The sequence below is a fragment of the Syngnathus acus genome, chromosome 10 (assembly GCF_901709675.1).
Source record: "Syngnathus acus chromosome 10, fSynAcu1.2, whole genome shotgun sequence".
NCBI classification, from domain to species: Eukaryota; Metazoa; Chordata; class Actinopteri; order Syngnathiformes; family Syngnathidae; genus Syngnathus; species Syngnathus acus.
The window spans coordinates 9,435,030-9,456,838 of record NC_051095.1 but is presented as its reverse complement, the minus strand read 5'-3'; the positions used below and the strand labels follow the sequence as shown (position 1 = coordinate 9,456,838).

Below are 21,809 nucleotides of genomic sequence, written 5' to 3'. Positions count from 1 at the left end.
GGGGGTGCTCGGACCGGAGAGACCACATCCCTACGGCGGTTAATCAAATCTGATTTAATTTCCTGCGTCTCTGCTCATTTGCATAATGACAAACAGAGCTCTAATGGGCGCCATTTAAAGCACACACTATAAGCTCGTAGAACCAAAATGGAAGTGAACAAAGGAAGGCATAAACTGTTGTCGTTGAACGTACTTTGTAGAAAAAGGACAAAATATTACATTTAAAAAACACACACACATGGAAATGGTGTTATAATACATACTCAGGTAAATAATGTGAAACATTTAACAAGAACAGATGAAAAAAATGTTGGACAAGAATTTTTAAGTCACATTTTTGTGATGTGTCGTATTAGTGATTGTATCAATTCCATTGGCTAGATATCCCAATAGCGTTGCCAAAAATGTGTTTTCTTTGCTGCTTTGCCGAATTAACGCTATGAGAAACCTAGAGCACTGTGGACACATCACGTTTTTTATTGATGAACCTTCACACATTATATTTATACAATGATTAGTAATTTGGGACCAAAAGCTACGACTTCAGTTTTATATCAGTAAAGTAAATTACTAATTTCACTGATTAGAGTTACGTGCTTGCACAACAGTGGAAGTTAATAGAGTGTATAAGTTTTAAATGATACCATCTAAGATAAGCACGTGAAAATCAAATAGTGGTGGTCCGAGTGTGGACCCCTGCGGGACACCATGGCTTAGGTTTAAGTGCATACTGGTTTTGTTACAGATTTACAAACTAAAACCAATCTGACAAGTATAAATTAGTTATTTGTAGGGCATTTTGAAAGCTCGTGGAGATGCTTGTGACAGTGGTCCCCAACCTTTTTTGCGCCACGGACCGTGTCAGAATATTTTCGCGGATTGGCCTTTATATAAATAAATAATACATTTATATAAATAAATAATACATTTATAATAAGTATATAAATAAGATGAAATAAAATGATACGACTGGCATAAAAACAAGTATAAACTACATAAAAATAAAACTCACCATTACGTTGAATTAGTGGGAGTACTGAACTTGTGGTTAAGGTTTGTCTTTTAATGCAGGATGCTTGGTCTCCATGTGCCGAAGCAGATTTGAAGGCTTCATAGCCTCGTTAGCTAGCCTGGGCTTAGCGCGTGACCTGTGGCGATAAATCCATATTTTAAGTAGGACTCCAGAAATTTTCTTTTAAATGCAGCTTTCCTTTTCTTAGAAGTCGTAGCCTCTTCTTCTTCCGTCTCCTCATTGGGCTTTTTTCCCTTTCCGAAGAAGCCTTCCAAACATCTCTGTTTCCTGCTCATTTTTGCTTGCTTCGCGGGCTCGGCTGACGTGGCATGTCACGTGACCTGAACCGACGGATGTAATTGGGAGAGAATCGCCAATTTTTAAAATAATTTTAATTTCTTACTCATTTTTGCTAGCTTTGCGGGACATGTCACGTGACCGGGACAAGCGTCTTGACCTGAATTAATTGATCGTCGATAAAAAAAATAAAAATAAAATGATGGCTGGATGGCTGGATGGATGGATGGATGGATGGATGGATGGATGGATGGATGGATGGATGGATGGATGGATGGATGGATGGATGTTATCAACACTTGACTGATTTTAAGCTAAGCAGCAACAATTGGCTTTTAAAAACAAAGTAATGATCATTGGCTCTTTTCACCAGGTCAACACAAAGTGATAAAAGCCTTCAACCTTTTAACCAAGTGCCCGGAGGCGCAATCAAGGTGCTTGCTTTGGCATTATACACGTGGTTATTAAGTAAAAATACTGCTCAGAAAGCCTGCAAATGCAAATCAGATTTATTGGAAGCATGTATGTGTGACCATAATGGCAAATGCTAGCGGGTGGCGGCCATTCCACAGGGGGTCTTGATTCCGCATTCATCTTCATTACAGCGCTCAATATCGGCAAATAGATTTTTTTAAGCAATTCGTGGAACCCCATTATGTATTGTCTGAGCAGTCAATATTGCTCTCTGTAAACACGAAAATGGAGGGAATACATGAAAAATGCATCAACGTGGCTTTTTTGTGAGTCTGTGTTGTGCCTGCAGGAGGCTTCAATTATTATTAGCTTAAACGGAGTTCGAGGGATGTGTCAGTGTCAGTAAGTGTCAATAGTGGAGGAGGCCTTTATTTACACAAACTGGCTATTATGGAGAGAAAAACGAGGCGCACTGGGCAGAACAAATCAAATCAGTCTTGTAGCTACACAAAACATAAACATGGACACACACTAATTTCTGGAGGGGCCACAGGACAGAGTCCATCGAAAACATATTATCTTTCCGCGTAATGGGAGACAAGTTGTTAATAATTTGAAAGACGTGTTGACATGTTTTAGTAGCTACTGCTGATTTGGTCACACCTGCGAATCCTCAAGTTTTGACCTTGACCTACGTCAGACAAAGATATGGAGGTTCTTATGTTTCCTTTGGTCGATTTTTGCTGCTTTTCCTTTCAATTATAGTGTCTCACCAAATTTTTCGATTTTTGCTGATTTTCCTCTCTATTATGTATTATGAAATAATGAAGGACAAAGTTAGATTTCATATCTTTACTGCTCTAAACGTTAAGGGACCAAAAATGACGTTATTTCATTTTCTGTATCAGTTTGATATTGCTTAATGTTGGAATTGCCAAAACTCCATATCTGGCTCTAGTTTTCCCCTCATCTTTGTTCCAGAAAGCACAGAAAATTTAAATAACTGAGAATAGCTGGGGATGTATTCTTCAGAAAAAAAATACAAAAAGGTGAATCGATGAATAGTGAACCGTTATCATACAAGACATTCCGTGATATTATGCATCATTCCACCACAAATGCGGCTTCCTCATTCCAATATAGTCTTGGGGGCTCCAGGGAACAGCCAACGGAATTATTTCACGAGTATTATTAATCCTTCTTAGTCTCAACAATTACAGGAATAATGCGGGCCATGAATATTTCAGACAGAGTCGAGGCAAGAATCGACTTGCACGCTCACACACGCATGCGGACGCACACACTAACGAAAAAGCAATACATGCAATATTAATGTTTCATCATAAAATTTGGGCCCCATCTGAGTGAGAATCCAATGAGAAGTCAATACTTCACAGGGAGAAAGTCCAATGAAGCGTGCTTGCGTGTCTTATTAGATCACTGGCAGGCACATATGAGAAGTCAGTGAGTTCCTTCCTGGGAGTTTTAATTAGAACACCAGTCACTCGACTTTATCTTTGTTTTAAGGCGGGGGTCGACTGCCAACATTCCTCAGCAGGAAGAGAGAGCCTTGATTCCACCTGACATCACCTCTGGATTGTACCTGAAGAAAGATCCATAGTAATAAAAAATTTAAGGCCTGTAAACAATTCCAACAAAATATACACTTCACCCAGCAAACCTGCTCACATACGGATGATATTTTTGTGTCCAAAAATATTTATTTGAAATGATAATAACGCTCATTTATTATTGACGCTATCAAACACAGTCTAAGAATTCAAATAACTCTGCCAGGGAAGCTCAGTTTCTCTTTGGCTGCATTAATGCCATGTTTGTTGACATTCACTCATGGGGATTGCACTCTACTGCCCCCTGTTGAAAGGTGAACTAAATTGTTTACATCATGGATAAAAGGTCCTTTTTATGAAGTCTGCATAATAATAATGCATCCATCCAGCCATTTTCTATAATAATAATAATAATAATAATAATGCTGTACACAGAGACACTTTACTTTACAACAAACAACTAAAGATTGAGGGTTAAAAGTTTTGGGACACTTTCTCATGTTTTATAACGGGAAGCTGTTTCCAAACATCGCCTTCACAGGAGTTTCTCCTATTTGGTCACTCCACAATGTTGTTTACAGTGTGGTCCGGAGTGCTACGAAACAGTTGTTCACTGCGTGCCCTCTCCCTCGCTGTTTATTTGAATTGTTTGTTTTTGTTTTGTAACTCGACTTTCAATATCCAACAAGGCGTGCTTGTCATTTTGCTGTATTTCTCTATGTCATTTTGAAATTGCATTACGACTTCCACTTATGGACTACTCCACCACCTCCTGCTGAGTATATGAAAAAAAAAAAAATTCATTTCTCAACACTGTGCGTTACTGCATAATTTAGTCCTGTTTTACAAGAGTGTTTTATAAATATTTATGAAAAAAGTCACCAAGGATAATAAAGGCTTTCTTTTGTATTCCATTCCAGACGACAATGACAATGCAGTATACTTTGTCCCACCGCGTTTGGTTTCTCTATTTCTCATAAAAATAGCTACTGTTTGTGAGTGCGGAGATGAAAAAAGCAGTCGTGGTCCACAACGTGGTTCCGAGCAAGCCGCGCCCACCTCTCACTCCCACTCTCCCCCTCCTTATAAGGCCCAGAGCGAGGGTTGAGAGCTCAGATGAGACCACCACACTGGAAATACCACACCGTCCGGGAGGATTTTATTCTTCTCGTTTCCCGGCCAGCATGGATTTTCTCAATCACAACTACTTGAGCGCCAGAGGGCCCTACGACTACACGTTTAATTTCTGGAACGACTACTTGGGCCTGACCACGCTGGTCACCAAGAACCCCAAGCTGAGCATGCCCCACATGAGCCCCAACTCCATCACCGAGTCTCTGAAGGCCACGCTGGGGCTGGACGACGCACCCGAGTGCGCCTGCGCCTGCGAAGGCGGCGCGCTGGAGGGCGGCGGCGGCGGCGGCTGCTGCTACTGCTTCGGATGCGCGCCCGCCACGCCCCCATCGCCGGGCTGCGTCGCGGAGCTCAAGGAGCGTTTCTCCATCCTCAGCCCCTTCCAGAGCCAGCTGCCGGAGCGGGAGGCGCACGGCTGCTTCTCCGGCTTTGAGCGCATGAGGACCCGCGGCAAGCCTGCGTCCGTGCGCGCTAAACTGGAGCCCAAAATCTGCGTCTTCTGCCGGAACAACGGCGCCCCCGAGGAGGTGTATGGCTCGCACGTCCTCAAGACGCCCGATGGCCGGGTGGTGTGCCCCATCTTGCGGGCGTACACCTGCCCGCTCTGCAGCGCCAACGGGGACAACGCGCACACCATCAAGTACTGCCCTCTGTCTAAGGAGCAGCCCCCGCAGAGGCCACTCAAGGGCGGCCGGGCTGTGGGGGGTAAGCGGATGAGAATATTCTAAAAATAAAAAAAAAAGGGAGGAAGAGCAGAGAGGGTGAAAGAGTGAGTGAGAGAGAGAGAGAGCGAGAGCAAGAGAGAAATATTAGAGAAAATACGACTATGTATGACAAAGAGTATGATGAAGAATTGCACTGAACAATTTGCAGATGACTGTTTCTATTATTTAGACTTGTATCACATACATTCATGCAGGGGTGTCCAGCAAAATATATACAACATTATCATATTTAGACCAATCCAGTGTAAGTTGGAATATTTTAAGCAGTTAAATATATATATTTTTAAATACTGTATGTTTTGTGTTTTAGGCAACAAAGCAAACTTTTTGGGTCATTTTTCATGCATATTAATTTTTCTTCTTTTTTTCTTGTCTTTTTAAAAAAAAAAAAACCCTTTAAGTGTGGTCCTAAACATCATCTGTCATGTTAATTTTTATTTTTAGACAATTTAATACTGTTTTGGTTATTGTTATTATTATTTTAAACTATTTACAGTCACCCTGTAAATTTTAATTCTTTATTTCTCTTTTGTCTATTTTGGTATTTCTTTTCTTTACTTTTGGGTTTGGCCATAAACCTCCTTTGTAATGTTAGTTTTTATCATCAAATATTTTTTCACTTTTCTATTCTTTTATTCTTCTGCAACAGGACCATAAAAATTTGGTTACATTATAGCTCACGAGCCGCACTTTGGACACCACCTGATGTATCCAGATCTATTTTTATAGTTCCTTTATTCACTCATAGACGCCTTTGTACATTGGATTTTTTCTTTTCTAGTGGGTAGCCATTGGCGAGCTAATGAGTCTGTATAGAAACACCAATGTACAGTAAAAAAATATTAGTCTTTTGGGCAGGTGGAATTTGAATGTCATGTTTCTATAATGACTATTTTTGTATATCTGGCAGCAAAGCTGACCTCTTTTGTTGTCATTGTTTAGAAAACCAAAGTTTTGTTGGCCATTAAAAACCCTCCTGTTGTGTTGCAGGTCAACTTGACCCATATAAAACTTGAGAAAAGTTTGAATATTTGCAATGAAACAGTTAGTAGATTACTTACACATAAACAACGCTTATTGTTATTGTTTTTTTTTTCATCTTCTTTTGGGGTTGGGGCACTTTGGGATTGTCAAACGTAGCTGGGGTCAAATTGAACCAAATGGAACTTCTTCTGCAAAGTAACGTTAATCATAACAATGAAACAATGATTGCTTGCATTTCCCTTCCCATTTGGAGACTTTTAGATCATCACACAAGCCCTGGGTCAAACGGACCCGTGAAATGGTTAATCACTGAGTTAATAATGACATATGAACAATCCATTTTGCGACCACGCCCTGTTCTAGACAGTGGATCAAGGCACACTTTCCTGGTCAAAATGACCCATATGATATTTCTTTCACTTGGCATCCAAAATTTATCATTTGAGTAAATCAATATTTACTAGAATTTCTCCATTCAGTTTTGGACGATTCAACACACACTGGATTTGGGTAATTTAACATACCCTGGGTCAAACTGACCCATTTGGAACCATTTCACAAACTGAGTTAATTTCAAATATTAATTATTAAACTGATAATCAGTAAAACATCTTTATTGGGATTTCTGACACTGATGGATCATGAACCATGCCATGGGTCAAAATTACCCTTATGAAACTTCTCAACAAAAACATTATTTTACATATCTGCAATGAAATTATTAGTTATCGAGTTATTAAATACATATTTTCTTATTTTTGAATTCCATTTCAAACAAGTCTGTATGCGAAACGTCTTGTCTGAAAGCAGTTAGTTTCATATATTTGCAATGAGAGTGATATTGATCTATTGATGACATATAAAAGTTGTTTATTTTGTTTTTTATGTGACACTTCTGGATCATTAAACACACCACGGGAAGAATGACCCGATAAAACTTCCTGATAAAAGCAGATCATCAGAAAACGGAATTGAAATGATTGATTTAATACAGCAATGACATGTAAAATTGCTTTTTGGTATGTTTGTTACTATTTGCTTTTCATTTCTGACACTTTTGTCTCATTCTAAAAAAACACCTGGGTCAACTTGACCCTCGGACGTTGTTGCTGTTCCTAAGAAAACACAAGTAACAAGAGGGTTTAACAAAAGAATGTGTCTGGTCAGGAGTTGTTTGATCCCACAAAAGTTGACAGTGAGTCTGCAGAGGTGGGCCTGGGTGGGACACAATGTGTCCTCTGTTTTAGGGAGCTGCTGTTCTTTTACTCCTAGGAATGGTTTCCCCCCCTCCAAGCTTTTCCAAGCCAAACGCCTTCTTTTTGTTTACATTGCCAAATAAGGGCACCGACACACTGGATTTTGCGCTTCTTCTTCCCACTTGGAGACAAGCAAATGAATGTCAACCATACGCCCGATTTACTGAGGAGTTCCCAAATAATCAACAATTATCATTCAAGACTGTTGCGAATGTATGCAGGACTGCGCTTGTCTTGACAGTTTACCAAAGGAATCAACGGTGAAGGCTGGCAAGCGCGCGTGCCCGTGCGTACGTGCGCGCGCGTGATGTCAGTGTTTGAACAAAGAGTGACCACAAGAGGGTGCTACCTCAACCTGATTTTTGTACTTTAAAGAAAAAAAACAAGTCTAAGGCAGTTTATTGATAGAATGCCATTTATAATAAGGGTTTTTGATAGTATTTTGGATCTTTGTATAACATAATTGTATTTCTGTTGCATTTAACACAATGAGAGAGAACGTTACCAAGAGCGTTGTGTAAATACTAATGAACATGCCCGTACTTTTTAGAAAAATATACTTTGTTGTTGTTATTGTTGATGTTTGGATTAAATGAAGAAGATGATGATGAAAACACTGTTGTTATTTATATTTGACCACATTTCTTTGGGCTGTATACTGCTGTGCAGAATAACAAACATATGAACTCACTAGAGAAATAATAAACTGATGAAATATTTGTCCTTTTTCTTGGTCTATGTGATTTTATTTTTTTAACCAAATTGTTATGATTCATGTTTAGTGCTAGACGCCAAGAGACGAAGTAAAGATGATAAGTTATCGAATATCGCCAACTACTGGTCTGGCATCATCATTACACTGTTTCAGTTTTATAACAACAATAATGATAATTATGATAATCTGCATTTTGAATTAAAAACTGCTTAGGTACAGGCCTACTGCATCATTTCTGCACATCATTTTGGCAATCTTGTGAGAACTTGAAAAAAAAACCAAAACAAAATACCTTAAACAAAAATTCTTATAAATCTAATTTTAATTGATTTTAATTGGAAACAAACAAAAGAAACAAAACGCTAAATTATTATATTTGGAGGTACTTTTGGCAATTTTAGTCATCTAAATATTATTATCTCTGGCCCAGCAATGACTACAATGAACTATAATGAATACCCCCAAAAACTTGTAAGTCAAGGTACCCGTATGTCAAGGCACCACTTAAGGATGGCGCTACACCGAGGCTAGGCGATGCTATAGCCCTACAGAAATCTATGTTCCTTTACAACTTTAGTTGCATGCAGCCTAATGCGATTTCCTCCAGCCTCAGCCACAACGTTAAATATGCATGACAACTAAGTGGGACTGGAATTGGCTTTGGCAATCTCACAGCAGGCTAGCGTTGCAGGCTGGCCATATTATTCCCCCCAGGCTGCTGCCTGCATTTGCGCAGCACACACCGGGCCCCATCTAATCTAGTTAGCCCGCCAGCCACTTACATGATGTGTATCTTACATGAACGTACAATATGTCTTAGCTGGCTGACTTGAGTGCACAGCAAAGTCTGATGAATGGCGTGGAGGCTTTTCAAGGAGGTACATTTTGCATATTATTTTCCACCATTTAAAACAGTTCCCAGGGTTCCCACTTTACATGACTTCATTGAAAAAACAAAGAAACATAATTCAAGTATGGTGGGCTAACTCCATTGTCGTCATTTTACTGGAGTATTTTGCCGCAGTCGCTGACTTTCAGCTGTTAATTAACAGGCAAAATAGAGCTGCTATTGACCACAGCTCACAGGCAGAGGCTCACATGTGACCTATAAAGATATATTGGATTGTGTTGTATCTGAACATAAGCACATTTTCACTATTGGACTTATTTTTGTCTTCTTGACGGCCGCCGTTAGCCTCTTGTTGTTGCTGCTGTTAAGCTTTCAAAGGGCAGCCTAAAAATAGCCAACATTAAAAAAGTGCAGTCAGTCTTGCACCCCCCAAAAAAGAAATGAATCAGTGTTAGTAGTTAATGATAAGCAGTATGCATCAACTCTGAAGCCGAAGTTCAAATTGTCGTTTAGGAACATAACGACTGATGTTTAAATGAATGAATCACATCAAGTGGCCTGTTTATTTCAGTAGAATGGCCAAACATTGGTATTTGAAAGAAATTAAAGTCCTTATTTCCAGGAAGAACAAGGGAGGAAAAACAAGTTCCCTGCTGTCCTCGTTTATTTATGGTCGTGTCTAAGAATAAAGGAGTGATAATAGATAAGCCGACAGAGTGCCTGGACTCAATGATGCATCTGAGCACATGGAAAAGAAGCACATAGCTCAGTTTTGTTATTTTATTCCCCCTAAATCTTCACAAAAAAATTAAAAGTGGGATGCGTGATAAAACTACTTGCAATATTTGTAGCGTTACTTTAACTGATTATAAATCAAGGAGAGTCAAGCAGGGGAGCTCATGAATTCAAAGCAAACATGGTGAATCGACATTTAGCTGTTATGCTGCATGAAAATGGCTTTAGTCAGCCCAAAGTGTAAATGTTTTGAAATCTAAGTTAAAAACGTATCTGTTTTCCCACTAACATTAACATCTTGTAAATCTTATTCCTGCACTGCAAACTCTGAACTAGTCAAACAGTTAATCAATTGTCTCCAGTGCCGAGTTACTTTACGTCTATACTGTATTTGTAAGGTGAGTCATGTTGACGCTGATATTAAGTAGCATATTGGTTGTGATGGTGTATGGGTCCCATCACACAGGCAATAAGGACGTCCCTGTTTGTCGCCTAGCAACATCTCCCTGAGATAAAATTGGACTGCAGCCAAGCATGAAAGTCATTCCACAGAACGGGCACAAAAGCGAGGTGAAAAGGGATAGCATCTTTTAGAACCAGGAGGGAGGTGAGTCGGAGGGGGCCCGAGAAATAATGTGGCACCGCTCAATTTTTTACAACAGCTCGTTTAAAATATCAGGGGGAACATTTAAAATATATGCATGGTTAATTTAGCATTTTTAATGTTTTCATTATAGGGGGCGGGGCGTGGCCATTTTCAAGTGAGGGATTCATTTCTCTGGTGTATTATGTAAGACCCCCAAACAACAGATTGGACTAAAATATTGTACTCCAGCATGACACTGACGTAATTGATTTGATCGATTTCCCCTTTGTGCTAATACATGGAGTTTTGCAGAAGAGTAATTTTGTCCCTATATTTTTTTTATTTAAAGGAATGTCACAGCATTGGTGTATTGCTTAAAAACAATTAATCTTTCATTTGTATACATGGACTAAATTCCCTCTTAAATCAATTCATTAATCTATTTATGATTGGGACATACCTTAAAGTAAAATAGTTTTTACTTACCCGTAGAAATGAAATGACCAAGTCCCCAAAACTCGTGTCCCTTTTGACAAATGACAGAAATTCAGTTTTCATTCAAACAAACCAGCGTGTTTTTAATCACAATTACTCATTTACGCAGTTTTCATTGTAAAAAAAAAAAAAAAACTTAAAAGGTGTGTCACTCTGCAACTGCTTCTGATGTTTATTCTGTACTGTCGCATATGAACTTAATCAAATTTAAGTGCATACGTACAAAAAAATAAATCTAAAGTGCTGTGAGGATATCTGGTCATTCTAGCTCCACGATGAAACAGCGGGCCGGAGAAGACAATTGGATGGCGTTGGAATTTTCCTCTAGTTCCACATCTAAAGGGTCCACAATATCCTCTGGATACAGCAGAGATGAATCATGCGGTGGTTCTGGTGACTCGGAGGATCCAGACATTAAAAACAATGATTTATTATCTGGCCCATAAGTGAGGATGTCTCTCCAGACTGATCCAGCTTCACAACCATCTTCTGATAGGACTTCTGCTTTGAACACCTGTTGAGGGAAGGACATTTCTAAAACCTCAAGGGGCAGCGACTCTACACCGTCCAGTCCAGGTCCCTGCAGACCTAGGCTATGTGGTTCCTCAGAATCAAAGGTCATCAAGAAAAGTTCAGTCTCTTGGATTTCCCCTTTATCCATATGTTGGGTCTTTTCTTCCTTGTCCCCAGAAATCATATATTTCATCTCAACCTCCATTTCAGACTTGAACTCTTCGATACATGGTATTGTTTCACGGACCTCCGGTGTGTACCGCAAAAGGCTGTGGATGTTCTCTGAGGGTGGTTGCACATCTTCAAGAAGAATGTCATCAATGGAAAGGGATGCTTTACCCTGCGGGTCAGAACTTTGTGGTTCTTCAAGAAAATCTGCCATCGCTGAAAGAAGTTGGCTTTCCCAGTGCTGACTGTTTATAATTATTGTAGGTTCTCTTCCCACTTCACCGGAAAGAACCTGAGCTCCTTTTCCATCAGCCTTCTGATCTTGCTCTCCAAGTTCTTTAATCATCTCTAGTCCTGCCTCCATACCTACACCTTGATGCTCTGCTTCAGAGTGGTTATTGTTTTCCTGGTTTTCAATAGATTGAAATGTTGTTTGACTTTGGAGTATCTCCTCTTGGGCCTCCAAGAGTGTGTCCTTCACAAAACTTTGAATAGTTTTACCTGATGGTTGCATATACTCTAGAAGAATATCATCAATGCAGAGCGGCACTGCATCCTGCCACCCCTCAGAATAGTCAATCCACACTGTGGAAAAATGCTCATCCTGGTGCTCTGGTTGCTCGATTTGTCTTATTTCATCCACGAGAACAAGATCCTTCCCTGTATCCACCTGCCAAATCTGCTTTTCATCATCCTCGGACATTTGATCATTAATCTCAATCTCCAATCCTTCACTCCAGTTTTTCTGGTTTTCATCGGATTGCTGTGTCGTTTGACTTCGAACAAACTCATGGCTACGGATGTTCGCGGAAAGTGGTTTTATATTCTCAAGATTGAGACAATCAATATGCAGTGAGACTCCATCCTCAACGTGGGTCCTGAGTGGCTCTTCAGAAGGTTCAACCTTCACAGAAGGAAGCTGGTTCTCCTTATGTTCATGATTAACAATTGTTGTAGGTTCTGCTGTTAATGCATCATCAAGAACATGGTTCTTCTCTCCGTCCGCTTCTTGAACTTGTTCTTTCTGTTCTCCAGACATGAACTCTTGAATTCTAATTGCCAATCCTTTGTCAAGCTGCTTGGACTTGGTTGCTATATCCTTTTCCAGGTTTTCATTGGATTGCGGTATTTCCCTTTGAAGAAAGTCATCATGGACTTCCAATGTGTCCTGCACAAGACATTTGATGGTCACAGCTGTTGATTCTACATGCTTAAGATCAGGATGATTATCAATACAAAACAGCATTTCATTCGGTTGTCCGGTCCCCTCTAGACAGGGATCTTGTGGCCCTTTAGGGTATTCCACCACTACTGAATGAAGCAGTGTCTCCTGATGCTCATTGTCTAGAGATATTATCGGTTCTAATAATACTTCATCCCAAAGAACATAATTTTCTCCATCAGCCTGCTGAGATTGTTCTTCACATGAATCCTCTTCAGCTCTGGTCTCTAATCCTTTATCAAACTGCTCTGATTTGGAGTCTTTGTCTTCATCAGATGGCTCTGTTGTTTGACTTTCAGAAACCTTCTTGTGGTCCTGTCGTGTGTCCTGAACAAAACCTTGAATGATGTCTGTAGGTGGTTTGACATCCTCAAGAACAGGATGATCAATGTGCAGTAGTCTTGTTTGACTTTGGTGACTATCCTCATTAGCCTCAAGTGTGTCATGCACAAGTCTATTGCTGCTCTCAATAGCTGGTTCCACATCTTCAAGATAAAGGTTATGATCAGTATGGTTCTCCTGGGGCTCAGAGTTGACAAATGTCATACTAGATTCTCTTCTTGGTTCATTTGCGAGAACGTGATCCTCCTCTACATCCACCAGCTGAGCTTTTTTCTGTTCTTCAGGCATCTCTCCTTTATTTCTGATCTCCAAACCACAAAGCTGCTCTAATTTGGAATCTTTGTCTTGTTCCTTCATTTCATCAGGTTCCAGTATTGTTTGAATCTGGAGAAACTGCTCACTGGCCTCCAATGTTTCCTCAACATGGATGTTCTCAGCAGGTGATTTGACATCCTTAACATGATCATCAATATTCGGTAACTCTGTATTCTGCAGCCCTGTCATAAGTGAACTTAGATCTTGCAGTTCTTCAGGAGAACATGTCTCCAAAGGAAGCTGAATATGCTGGCACTGGGGGTTTATAATTGCGGTAGGTCCTCTTCCTGCTTCATTGTCAAGGACCTGACCTTCATCTCTACCCACCTGCCAAGCATTTTCATCATGTTCCTCTACCTCAGACATCTCTTTGGCCTCCAGTGCTCCATCAGGCTTCTCTGGTTTGGAGTCTTCACCTTTTTCATGGCCTTTATCAGCCTGCGGTATTGTTTGATCTTGGACGTTCTCCTCATGGGCCTCCAAAGTGTTGTGCAGAAGGCTCCCAATATTCTCAGCATCTGGTTTCAAATCATCAAGAATATCATCAAGATGAAGGAACACAGAATCCTCCAGAACACTTGGCTCTTCAAGGGAATCTACTTTCACGGAAGAGAGCTTCTGCTCTGGGTTTAAAATTGTAATAGATTCTCTTCCCTCTTCAAAGACAAGATCCTGCTCCTGCTCATCATCACCTCGCTGTGCATGTTCTATATCTGTCTTGGACATTTTATGTTGATTGTCATTCTCTACGTTTTCTTCAAGCTGTTTTGATTTAGAATCTTCACCCTTTTCCTGGTTTTCCTCAGCTTGTGGGATTGAATGGCCTTGGAGAAACCCTTTGTTGGCTTCCAATGGGTTCCGTACAAAGCTCTGGATGTTGTCAACAAGCGGTTCCACATTCTCAAGAGCAGGAAGGTCTTCAATTTGCAGCAGCTCTTCAGCCACCAGTCTAGCCTCTAAAAGACCGGGACTATATTTTTCAGAAGCTACCCTAACCAAAGGAAGCTTCGGGTCGTCATGGTTTACGCCAGTAAAAAGTTCTCTTTGTGCTTCATTGCCAAGAAGCAGCCCTTCATCAAGCTGCTCCAAGTCTGAGTCCTTATCTTCCTGGGTTTTATTGCGCTTTGTTTGACTTTGGTGGAACTCATCGTGGGCATTTAGTGTGTCCTGTACAAAGCTTTGGATGTTCTCTGAAGCCGATTCCTCACATGAGGAAGTGGTGGATGCCTCAGAGTCACCTAGGAAAAGACAAGTAGATGTTAATCTCTAGAATAATGACAATTTAGCATTGTACATCAAAATTGCTCACCTCGCTCCGCTTCCTCTCTAAGGCGCCGTCTCCGCTGTGCTTTCTTCTTAATCAAAGCCAAAGCATCCAAGCTCTCCTGTATTTTCTTCCGGTCCTGGGTGTCCCATTGCTCCCTCTCCTTGCGTTCCAATTCGAGACCACCCAGGGCCCAGGCCTCGGCGCAGGCTCTGTCCCTAGGAAAGACGGGCCGGTCGTCCAGGAAGGTGAGATGCCTAAGGCGGACGATTAGTGTCTTCCTATAGTTGGGAATAATGGTCCCCACCTTGTTGCCTATCAAATTCAAGACGCGGAGTTCAGGCATGGCCTCCAAGATGGGGAGAATCCCTGGCTCATGGAGCAGGTTGTGCGATAGGTCCAGAACTGTGAGTGCAACGCATTCGCTTAGGTGCTGGATGTCATGGACCACCTCCAGCTTGTTGTGGGCAATCTGCAGGGTGCTAAGCTGAGGAAGGCAGGAGATGTTCTCGATGGTGTTGATGTAGTTGTTGGAGACATTCAGGGAGCATAGTTTCTGCATGGGCGCTAGGTTCTCCAGCTTATGGATCAGGTTCTGCTGCAGGAACAGGCAGCGCAGATTGATCTGCGCATCCAGGTTTTCAATGCGCTGGAGCCCATTACTCTCGAGCCATAGACACTTGAGCCCAGTGTACTCCTCCAAGTTCTCGATGATGGAGAACCCCTTAAAGTGAAGGTAGAGCGTGTCGTTTAAATACGGCGTGCAGTAGAGCCTGTTTTGCTTGCAGTGATTCTTCAGGAACTCCTTGGTCATCCGTGGCCCGGCAAATTTTCTCAACAAAGTATTTTCGTTGCTTTTCAAAGCACCGACTTTTATTGGCGTGGAAGCTGCTTTTTCCATAGTGTTCCTGAAAGTAGCACAGCTAACTTCCGGGTTCGTCACCCGATGCTTAACTTGTCCGTTTAATGGCGTTTTCGTACCCAAAAAGTCGGTAATTAAAGCGCTTGGGCGCTGATATATGCCAGAGTGGCGTCACACAGGAGTAACTTTGTATCAAAACGACACAATAAGCGGTGGAGTGACGTCAGAGAACGTTAGCGTTTAAATATCATGTTTATATTACGTCACAAGCGAGGTGTCATCTGACCCTAATGGCGAAAATCACCCGCTCTGGTTTAAAGATAATCAACCGGGAAGAGCATGTATTATTTCGAATCCCTCGTAACTTTTAGAAGGGTCTAATGTAGCAGAAACCTACCTGCCCCGGTATACAGCGAAAGCAGGAGTTCACGTTCATTGGTAGGTTTTCCTCCCGTTCACCAAGACCATTTTTATCACACTTTTTGAGTTCTAAAAAAGGCATTAAGTTATTCAACCATTTTATGCTTTTGGGGCATAACCACCGTTTTGTGACAGGTATAGTTGCCATTATCATTCATAGAGCTTGCTTTATTGCTAATGTATGTAAATCACCAGGATAAAGACGCTAATCATTGAAAAGCATGCACAGTATCATCAAATTTAGAAAGCTTTCTTCCTAGCAAAACCTTTTTTTCATGACTAAAACAAACCTGCAACATTCGGAGATAGCTGAAACGGGGGGATTAATGCTGATGTTTTATTGGGTAGGTATTCACAAACATGACAAGTACAAAATGCCATTATTGCATAAAAACAATCCTACAATATTCAGAGATACAGCGTTTGCATGGACATGTTGTCACACAGAACATATACCTCCAATTAAATTTGCAAACCAATTATTTACATTGCAAGCCTTTGTTTCATCAATACTGGTGATGCGTTCAATGACCTTGTTAAGAAAAACACTATCACAATATTATCAGTTAAAAATCAAACAAACATGAAAATTCTGAGGAAAAGGGTTGTAGAAAAGTGACACGAACCATAACAGCCAGCTAGTATGTTTTATTCAAGCTTGTGATGTAACACTATAATGAATGTGAATTAAATTGCAGCTAAAAAGTGGAGGTATACAGTCAGAGGACGCCAGTGAGCATGCTCTTGACGAAAAGACCTCTTTGAAAAAGAAAAGGACTCGCAAAGCTTCTCAACCAATTGGAATTAACACCTAGCTTAGCTTTCTAAAAGAAAAAGAAAAAAAAAAGAACATCTTGCTCCTTAAAGCAAGACTCTAAACATCTGTGACAGCTAAGACTGTCACTGCAGCCTTTTCATTCCAATCCTCACAAACTTCTGCTTCAGGAGACATGGTGAGTGTGAAAAAGGCTTTTTTGTGTGGATGCTTGGTGTTTTCGAGCATCATTATATTGTGAGCTCTTGCTTGAGTCTGCATTTTTGGGTTGAGTGACTCAGTTGGAATAATGACCGTTGAATATCATTCCAACTAGGACTGTGACGATGTGTCAAATGTTATAGTTGGGTGCTTACCTTGTAGTGTACAGTACGGGCAAAAAAAAAATCGTTTTAGGAAAGGGCAATATCGATAGTTTGTTCCCGATTCATGGTAGCTTGGTCGTCTTCTGGAAAGTACATCATAGACAAGCTTGTCTTTTGTTCTCTTTAGTTTTTTTTCTGGATAGGAAAGTTCACCAGCAATAGTTTACTTTTTTGTAAGAAATAACTACCATATATATTTTTTTATAGGAAAGTTCAACAACAATAGTTTGTCTTAATTTCTTTTTTTGTTTTGTTCTCCCAGCAACTAACTTTAGGGGTCATCAGGGGTCAAAAGAATTAACCTATTTGCGCCCCCTGGATAGGGAAAAACCAACTGCCTCGTGACACAAGTTTTACAGAATGACCCAAAAAAATGTCAAGATTCCATGTCTGAAATGAACGGGACTCCATTATGGTTTGACCATGTCATTTTAGTTGATTCCCCGCCATTTCCTCAGAGGGAATGACTTACATTTGTTGTAAACCTGTTTTTGTTCAAAACGCCAAAAAGATTGTTGGCTTTGTTCGAGGACGTTGCAGTCGGGATGGTCTGAGGTTATTCCAAGCTCCCTTATCCTTTCCGGAAGTCGTATAAAGATTTGTTTTCTTTCCGTAGCGCGAGTGTATCTCCATACACGTGGGCCAGGCTGGCGTCCAGATCGGCAATGCCTGCTGGGAGCTTTACTGCCTGGAGCACGGCATCCTCCCGGACGGCCAGATGCCCGGCGAAATGGCCATTGGAAGCGACAGTTCCTCCAATACCTTTTTCAGCGAGACCGGAGCCGGAAAGCACGTCCCCAGGGCGGTTTTTGTTGACCTGGAGCCCACCGTCATTGGTAACAACACCCACGGCTGATTTGTCGAGTCCAAGTTGACTTACTGTGATCTTATCTGTAGACGAAGTGCGTACCGGAATCTATCGTAAGCTCTTCCACCCAGATCAGCTGATCACAGGTAAGGAGGATGCGGCCAACAACTACGCCCGCGGACACTACACTATCGGCAGAGAGTTCATTGACTTGGTAGCTGACAGAATACGCAAATTGGTGAGTAACTTTTTGGAAGGTGCAAATGTGGCCTGGGGAAGCTCACTATCGATTGTGTTCTGTATGTATCTGGCCTTGGACTAACTGCAGTTTTTACCCCTAAAAAAATAACCTGTTACTTATCACAGATTAGGCAGAAACATGCAGTTGTGACTTTAATTTGTTCTGTGGCCACAATTCTAACTTCATCCATCCATTTTCTGAACCGCTTAATCCCACGAGTTTCACGGGCGTGTGGAGCCTTTCCCAGCTGACTTCGGGCAATAGGCGGACCCACTGAACTGCTCCCCAGCCAACCACTCTGTACACATAGACAAACAAAGTAGACAACCATGAGCACTCGCACTCACAGCTACGGGCAATTTGGAGTGCTCAATCGGCCTACCAATGCATGTTTTTGGAACGTGGGAGGAAACCGGAGAAGCCAGAGGAAACCCACACGGGGACGAGGAGAATGTGCAAACTCCAGTCAGTCACTTCTGAACTGTGAGGCGGACGTGCTCGCCAGTGCTCCACCGTGCCGTGCCGCCCGCAGTCCGAACTCAAAACATCAAATATTTAAATAGAATGTAGCAGGGCTCGACAATTATGGAAATAATAACTATGAGATTAAAATCACGCTAAATATTTTTTTTTTACTTAAAATGTAGTATTTATTCAACTACTAAGGAGTTAACACAAAACAACATCATACCCATTCATCCTGGCATGGTGAAAACTTTGTTGTTGAACTCAATTCAAGTCTCAAACAATATTCTGGGGACTGCTGTAACTTGATGTCTTGCCACTCAAAATGAAAGGATACGACATATTTTTAGTAATTTTCCCGATGTCTTCGATTTATGCCGTAGTTTTGTTTCAGTATCGTATCAAAGTCTGAATTTTGGCAGGGAAAAGACATTCTCATTTGTGTATCACTAGGCCAACATGTGTTCCGGCCTGCAAGGTTTCTTGGTGTTCCACAGCTTTGGCGGTGGCACAGGCTCAGGTTTCACCTCACTGCTGATGGAGCGTCTATCCGTGGACTACGGCAAGAAATCCAAGTTGGAGTTCGCCATCTACCCGGCCCCCCGGATGTCCACCGCTGTGGTGGAGCCGTACAATTCCATCTTGACCACGCACACAACCCTGGAGCACTCGGACTGCGCCTTCATGGTGGACAACGAGGCCATCTATGACATCTGCCACCGGAACCTGGACATCGAGCGTCCCTCATACACCAACCTAAACCGATTGATCAGCCAGATTGTGTCGTCCATCACCGCCTCCTTGCGTTTCGACGGCGCCCTGAACGTGGACCTGACGGAATTCCAAACCAATCTGGTACCCTACCCACGCATCCACTTCCCACTGGCTACCTACGCGCCGGTGATCTCAGTGGAGAAGGCCTACCACGAGCAGCTGTCCGTGTCCGAGATCACCAACTCGTGCTTCGACCCGGCCAATCAAATGGTGAAGTGCGACCCGCGCCACGGTAAGTACATGGCCTGCTGCCTGCTCTACCGTGGCGACGTGGTGCCCAAGGACGTCAACACCGCCATCAACTCCATCAAGACCAAGCGCAGCATCCATTTTGTTGACTGGTGCCCCACCGGCTTCAAGGTGGGCATCAACTACCAGCCGCCCACCGCCGTGCCTGGAGGCGACCTGGCCAAGGTACAGCGGGCCGTGTGCATGCTCAGCAACACCACTGCCATCGCTGAGGCCTGGGCCCGCCTGGACCATAAGTTTGACCTGATGTATGCCAAGCGCGCCTTTGTACACTGGTACGTGGGCGAGGGCATGGAGGAGGGTGAGTTCACTGAGGCCCGTGAGGACATGGCCGCCCTAGAGAAGGACTATGAAGAGGTCGGCGCCGACTCTGTGGACGACGTCCTAGAGGAAGCGGAATATTTTTGAAACTTCACGAGATGTTCAGGAACTTTGGATTTGACTGAAATGGCAAACATGGATCGGGGGCTAAAGAGACATGTGCTCCGCCAACAGAAATTGACACGAATGGATATTGTTTGAATTTGGTTTTAAATGGAATATGAAGAAAACTTTGTAAAATGAAATTGTATGTATTTTGGTGGTCTCGAAATTCAAAAGGTTCATTTAAAAAATGCTGGAGTTGTCAAAACTGAAATATTTTGTTTTAAATGAAATTGTTAAAAAAAAAAAGTTCACCAATCAAATACTGTCTAATCTGAAAAAGAAAATTGAAAAGATACTTACACGTAAAATGTAAATATTGTTATTTTGTTTTTTTGAGGAAGCTCTAGTTTTTTATGTCACGTAATGTGAAATGAGTATTTATCTAAAAGATGACCATGTCTTAAAATTCAGGAAGCCTGAATTGTTCTCTGTGAAACTGCAAAAATGGATCAGGGTGTTCCGCCAAATTTCCTTGCTTGATTCATTGGGACAGTTAATGATTGAGTAATATGTAATATTTTTATATTCAGTGAAATATTTCTCAGAATAATGTGGTCCATCTTGAATTAAAAAAAAAAAAAAATCTAACCAAGCTGTTGAACTGTGATCTAATTGAAAATCTACTTGGCTTGGCTTGCCCTTACAAAGCCACATTTTTTAAATGTACTACTTTCCCCAATTAAAAATATTTCTGTGCCCTGCGACTGGCAGGCGACCACTATAGGGTGTGTTCTCCCTTTCGCCCGATGTCAGATGGGATAGGCTTCAGTACCCCAAACGACCCGCAACAGGATTAGCTGTGTTTTTCTCCTTTTCATTGCGAATGTTGTAAATTCCATGTGGGTAGTGCAAGCCATGTGTTTGCAGTTTGTGCAGGAAATGACAAAAATGCAGCTTCCTCTCAAAATGTGATTACTCTCTTTTGTCTAGCCTCCAGGTGAGGAACAGGAGCAGGGAGCAGTATGAGAATTGTGGAGCAACAGCGACACCGAAAGGATGAAACTCACATCGACTGCTTGTGAGTTCCCTCTAATTTAATTACACTCTCGAGTATTAGTTGATAAAATGCATATTGTTTGATCATATAAATTGAAAGTCAATGAACAAAACCCCTAAGCTTACATCATTTTCAGAAACAGAAAATTTAATGAAGACTAATGTAATTGCATGGCTTTATGAAGTATAAACATGTTTGGATATGTAAATATGTATATATAATGTGTACCCTTCATTTTTTTCAATGTCTTTTCCATATTTTAGCAGCTTCATGTAAATAAAACTCCAAAATCTCGTTTTCTGGTGGAATTTCACTAGCTTGTAATTTTCCAATTGGCCTCTAAGTGTCAGTGTTTCACCACTTTAGCCCAAGAAAAACTGAGAACGCAGGACTTTTTAGACTGTCGCTTCATTCAGATTTCAAAACATCAAATGATTTTTATTGGCTATATTTGCGAGGAAATAATGAATAAAATTGCATAAGCTTCAGATAACGGTTAGATTGGAATGATAGAAAATACCTGACATGTTTAAAAAAAATGGTGAAATATGTTAATTGACGAGTGTTTAACTTTATAAAACAATTCAATGGCAAATAGCTGCCATATTAAAAAAAAAATAGCTGGACTATAAAAAAAATCTTTTGAAATAACCTGAAATGTAACAAGTATTGAAAGTAAAAAAATGTAATATATAAAACTTGTTTAGAAAAGGGTTGGCATATTAAAACAGTTTAATATGCCTTTTGGAAATATAAACATTTTCAATACACTGAAAATGTATTTATTTTTCTTAACCCTCGAGAATCTAAAAATAATTGTACTTATTTT

General features: G+C 41.2%; 2 protein-coding genes across 6 annotated transcripts; both read left to right on the top strand.

Moving 5' to 3' along the window:
• Window positions 1-2,098: 2,098 nt before the first annotated feature.
• LOC119129029 (tubulin alpha chain-like) lies at window positions 2,099-20,449 on the top strand. 5 transcript variants are annotated; one of them, XM_037262005.1, is made up of 6 exons: window positions 2,099-2,102; window positions 8,190-8,196; window positions 12,438-12,443; window positions 17,637-17,856; window positions 17,918-18,066; window positions 18,988-19,965. In XM_037262005.1, exons 3-6 carry the CDS (start codon window positions 12,441-12,443, stop codon window positions 19,963-19,965), a joined length of 1,350 nt encoding a protein of 449 aa, XP_037117900.1. In that variant the 5' UTR covers window positions 2,099-2,102; window positions 8,190-8,196; window positions 12,438-12,440. The 5 variants fall into 5 exon arrangements, with proteins under 5 accessions (XP_037117900.1, XP_037117899.1, XP_037117902.1 ...); XM_037262007.1 differs by lacking the exons at window positions 2,099-2,102; window positions 8,190-8,196; window positions 12,438-12,443 and adding exons at window positions 15,581-15,692; window positions 15,847-15,898 and having other exon boundaries at window positions 18,988-20,449; XM_037262009.1 differs by lacking the exons at window positions 2,099-2,102; window positions 8,190-8,196; window positions 12,438-12,443 and adding exons at window positions 15,677-15,692; window positions 15,850-15,898 and having other exon boundaries at window positions 18,988-20,449.
• On the top strand, window positions 4,390-5,159 carry nanos1 (nanos homolog 1). The gene has a single exon (XM_037262010.1). The coding sequence runs from the start codon at window positions 4,479-4,481 to the stop codon at window positions 5,154-5,156; it is 678 nt and encodes a 225-aa protein (XP_037117905.1). The 5' UTR covers window positions 4,390-4,478; the 3' UTR covers window positions 5,157-5,159.
• Window positions 20,450-21,809: the final 1,360 nt, after the last annotated feature.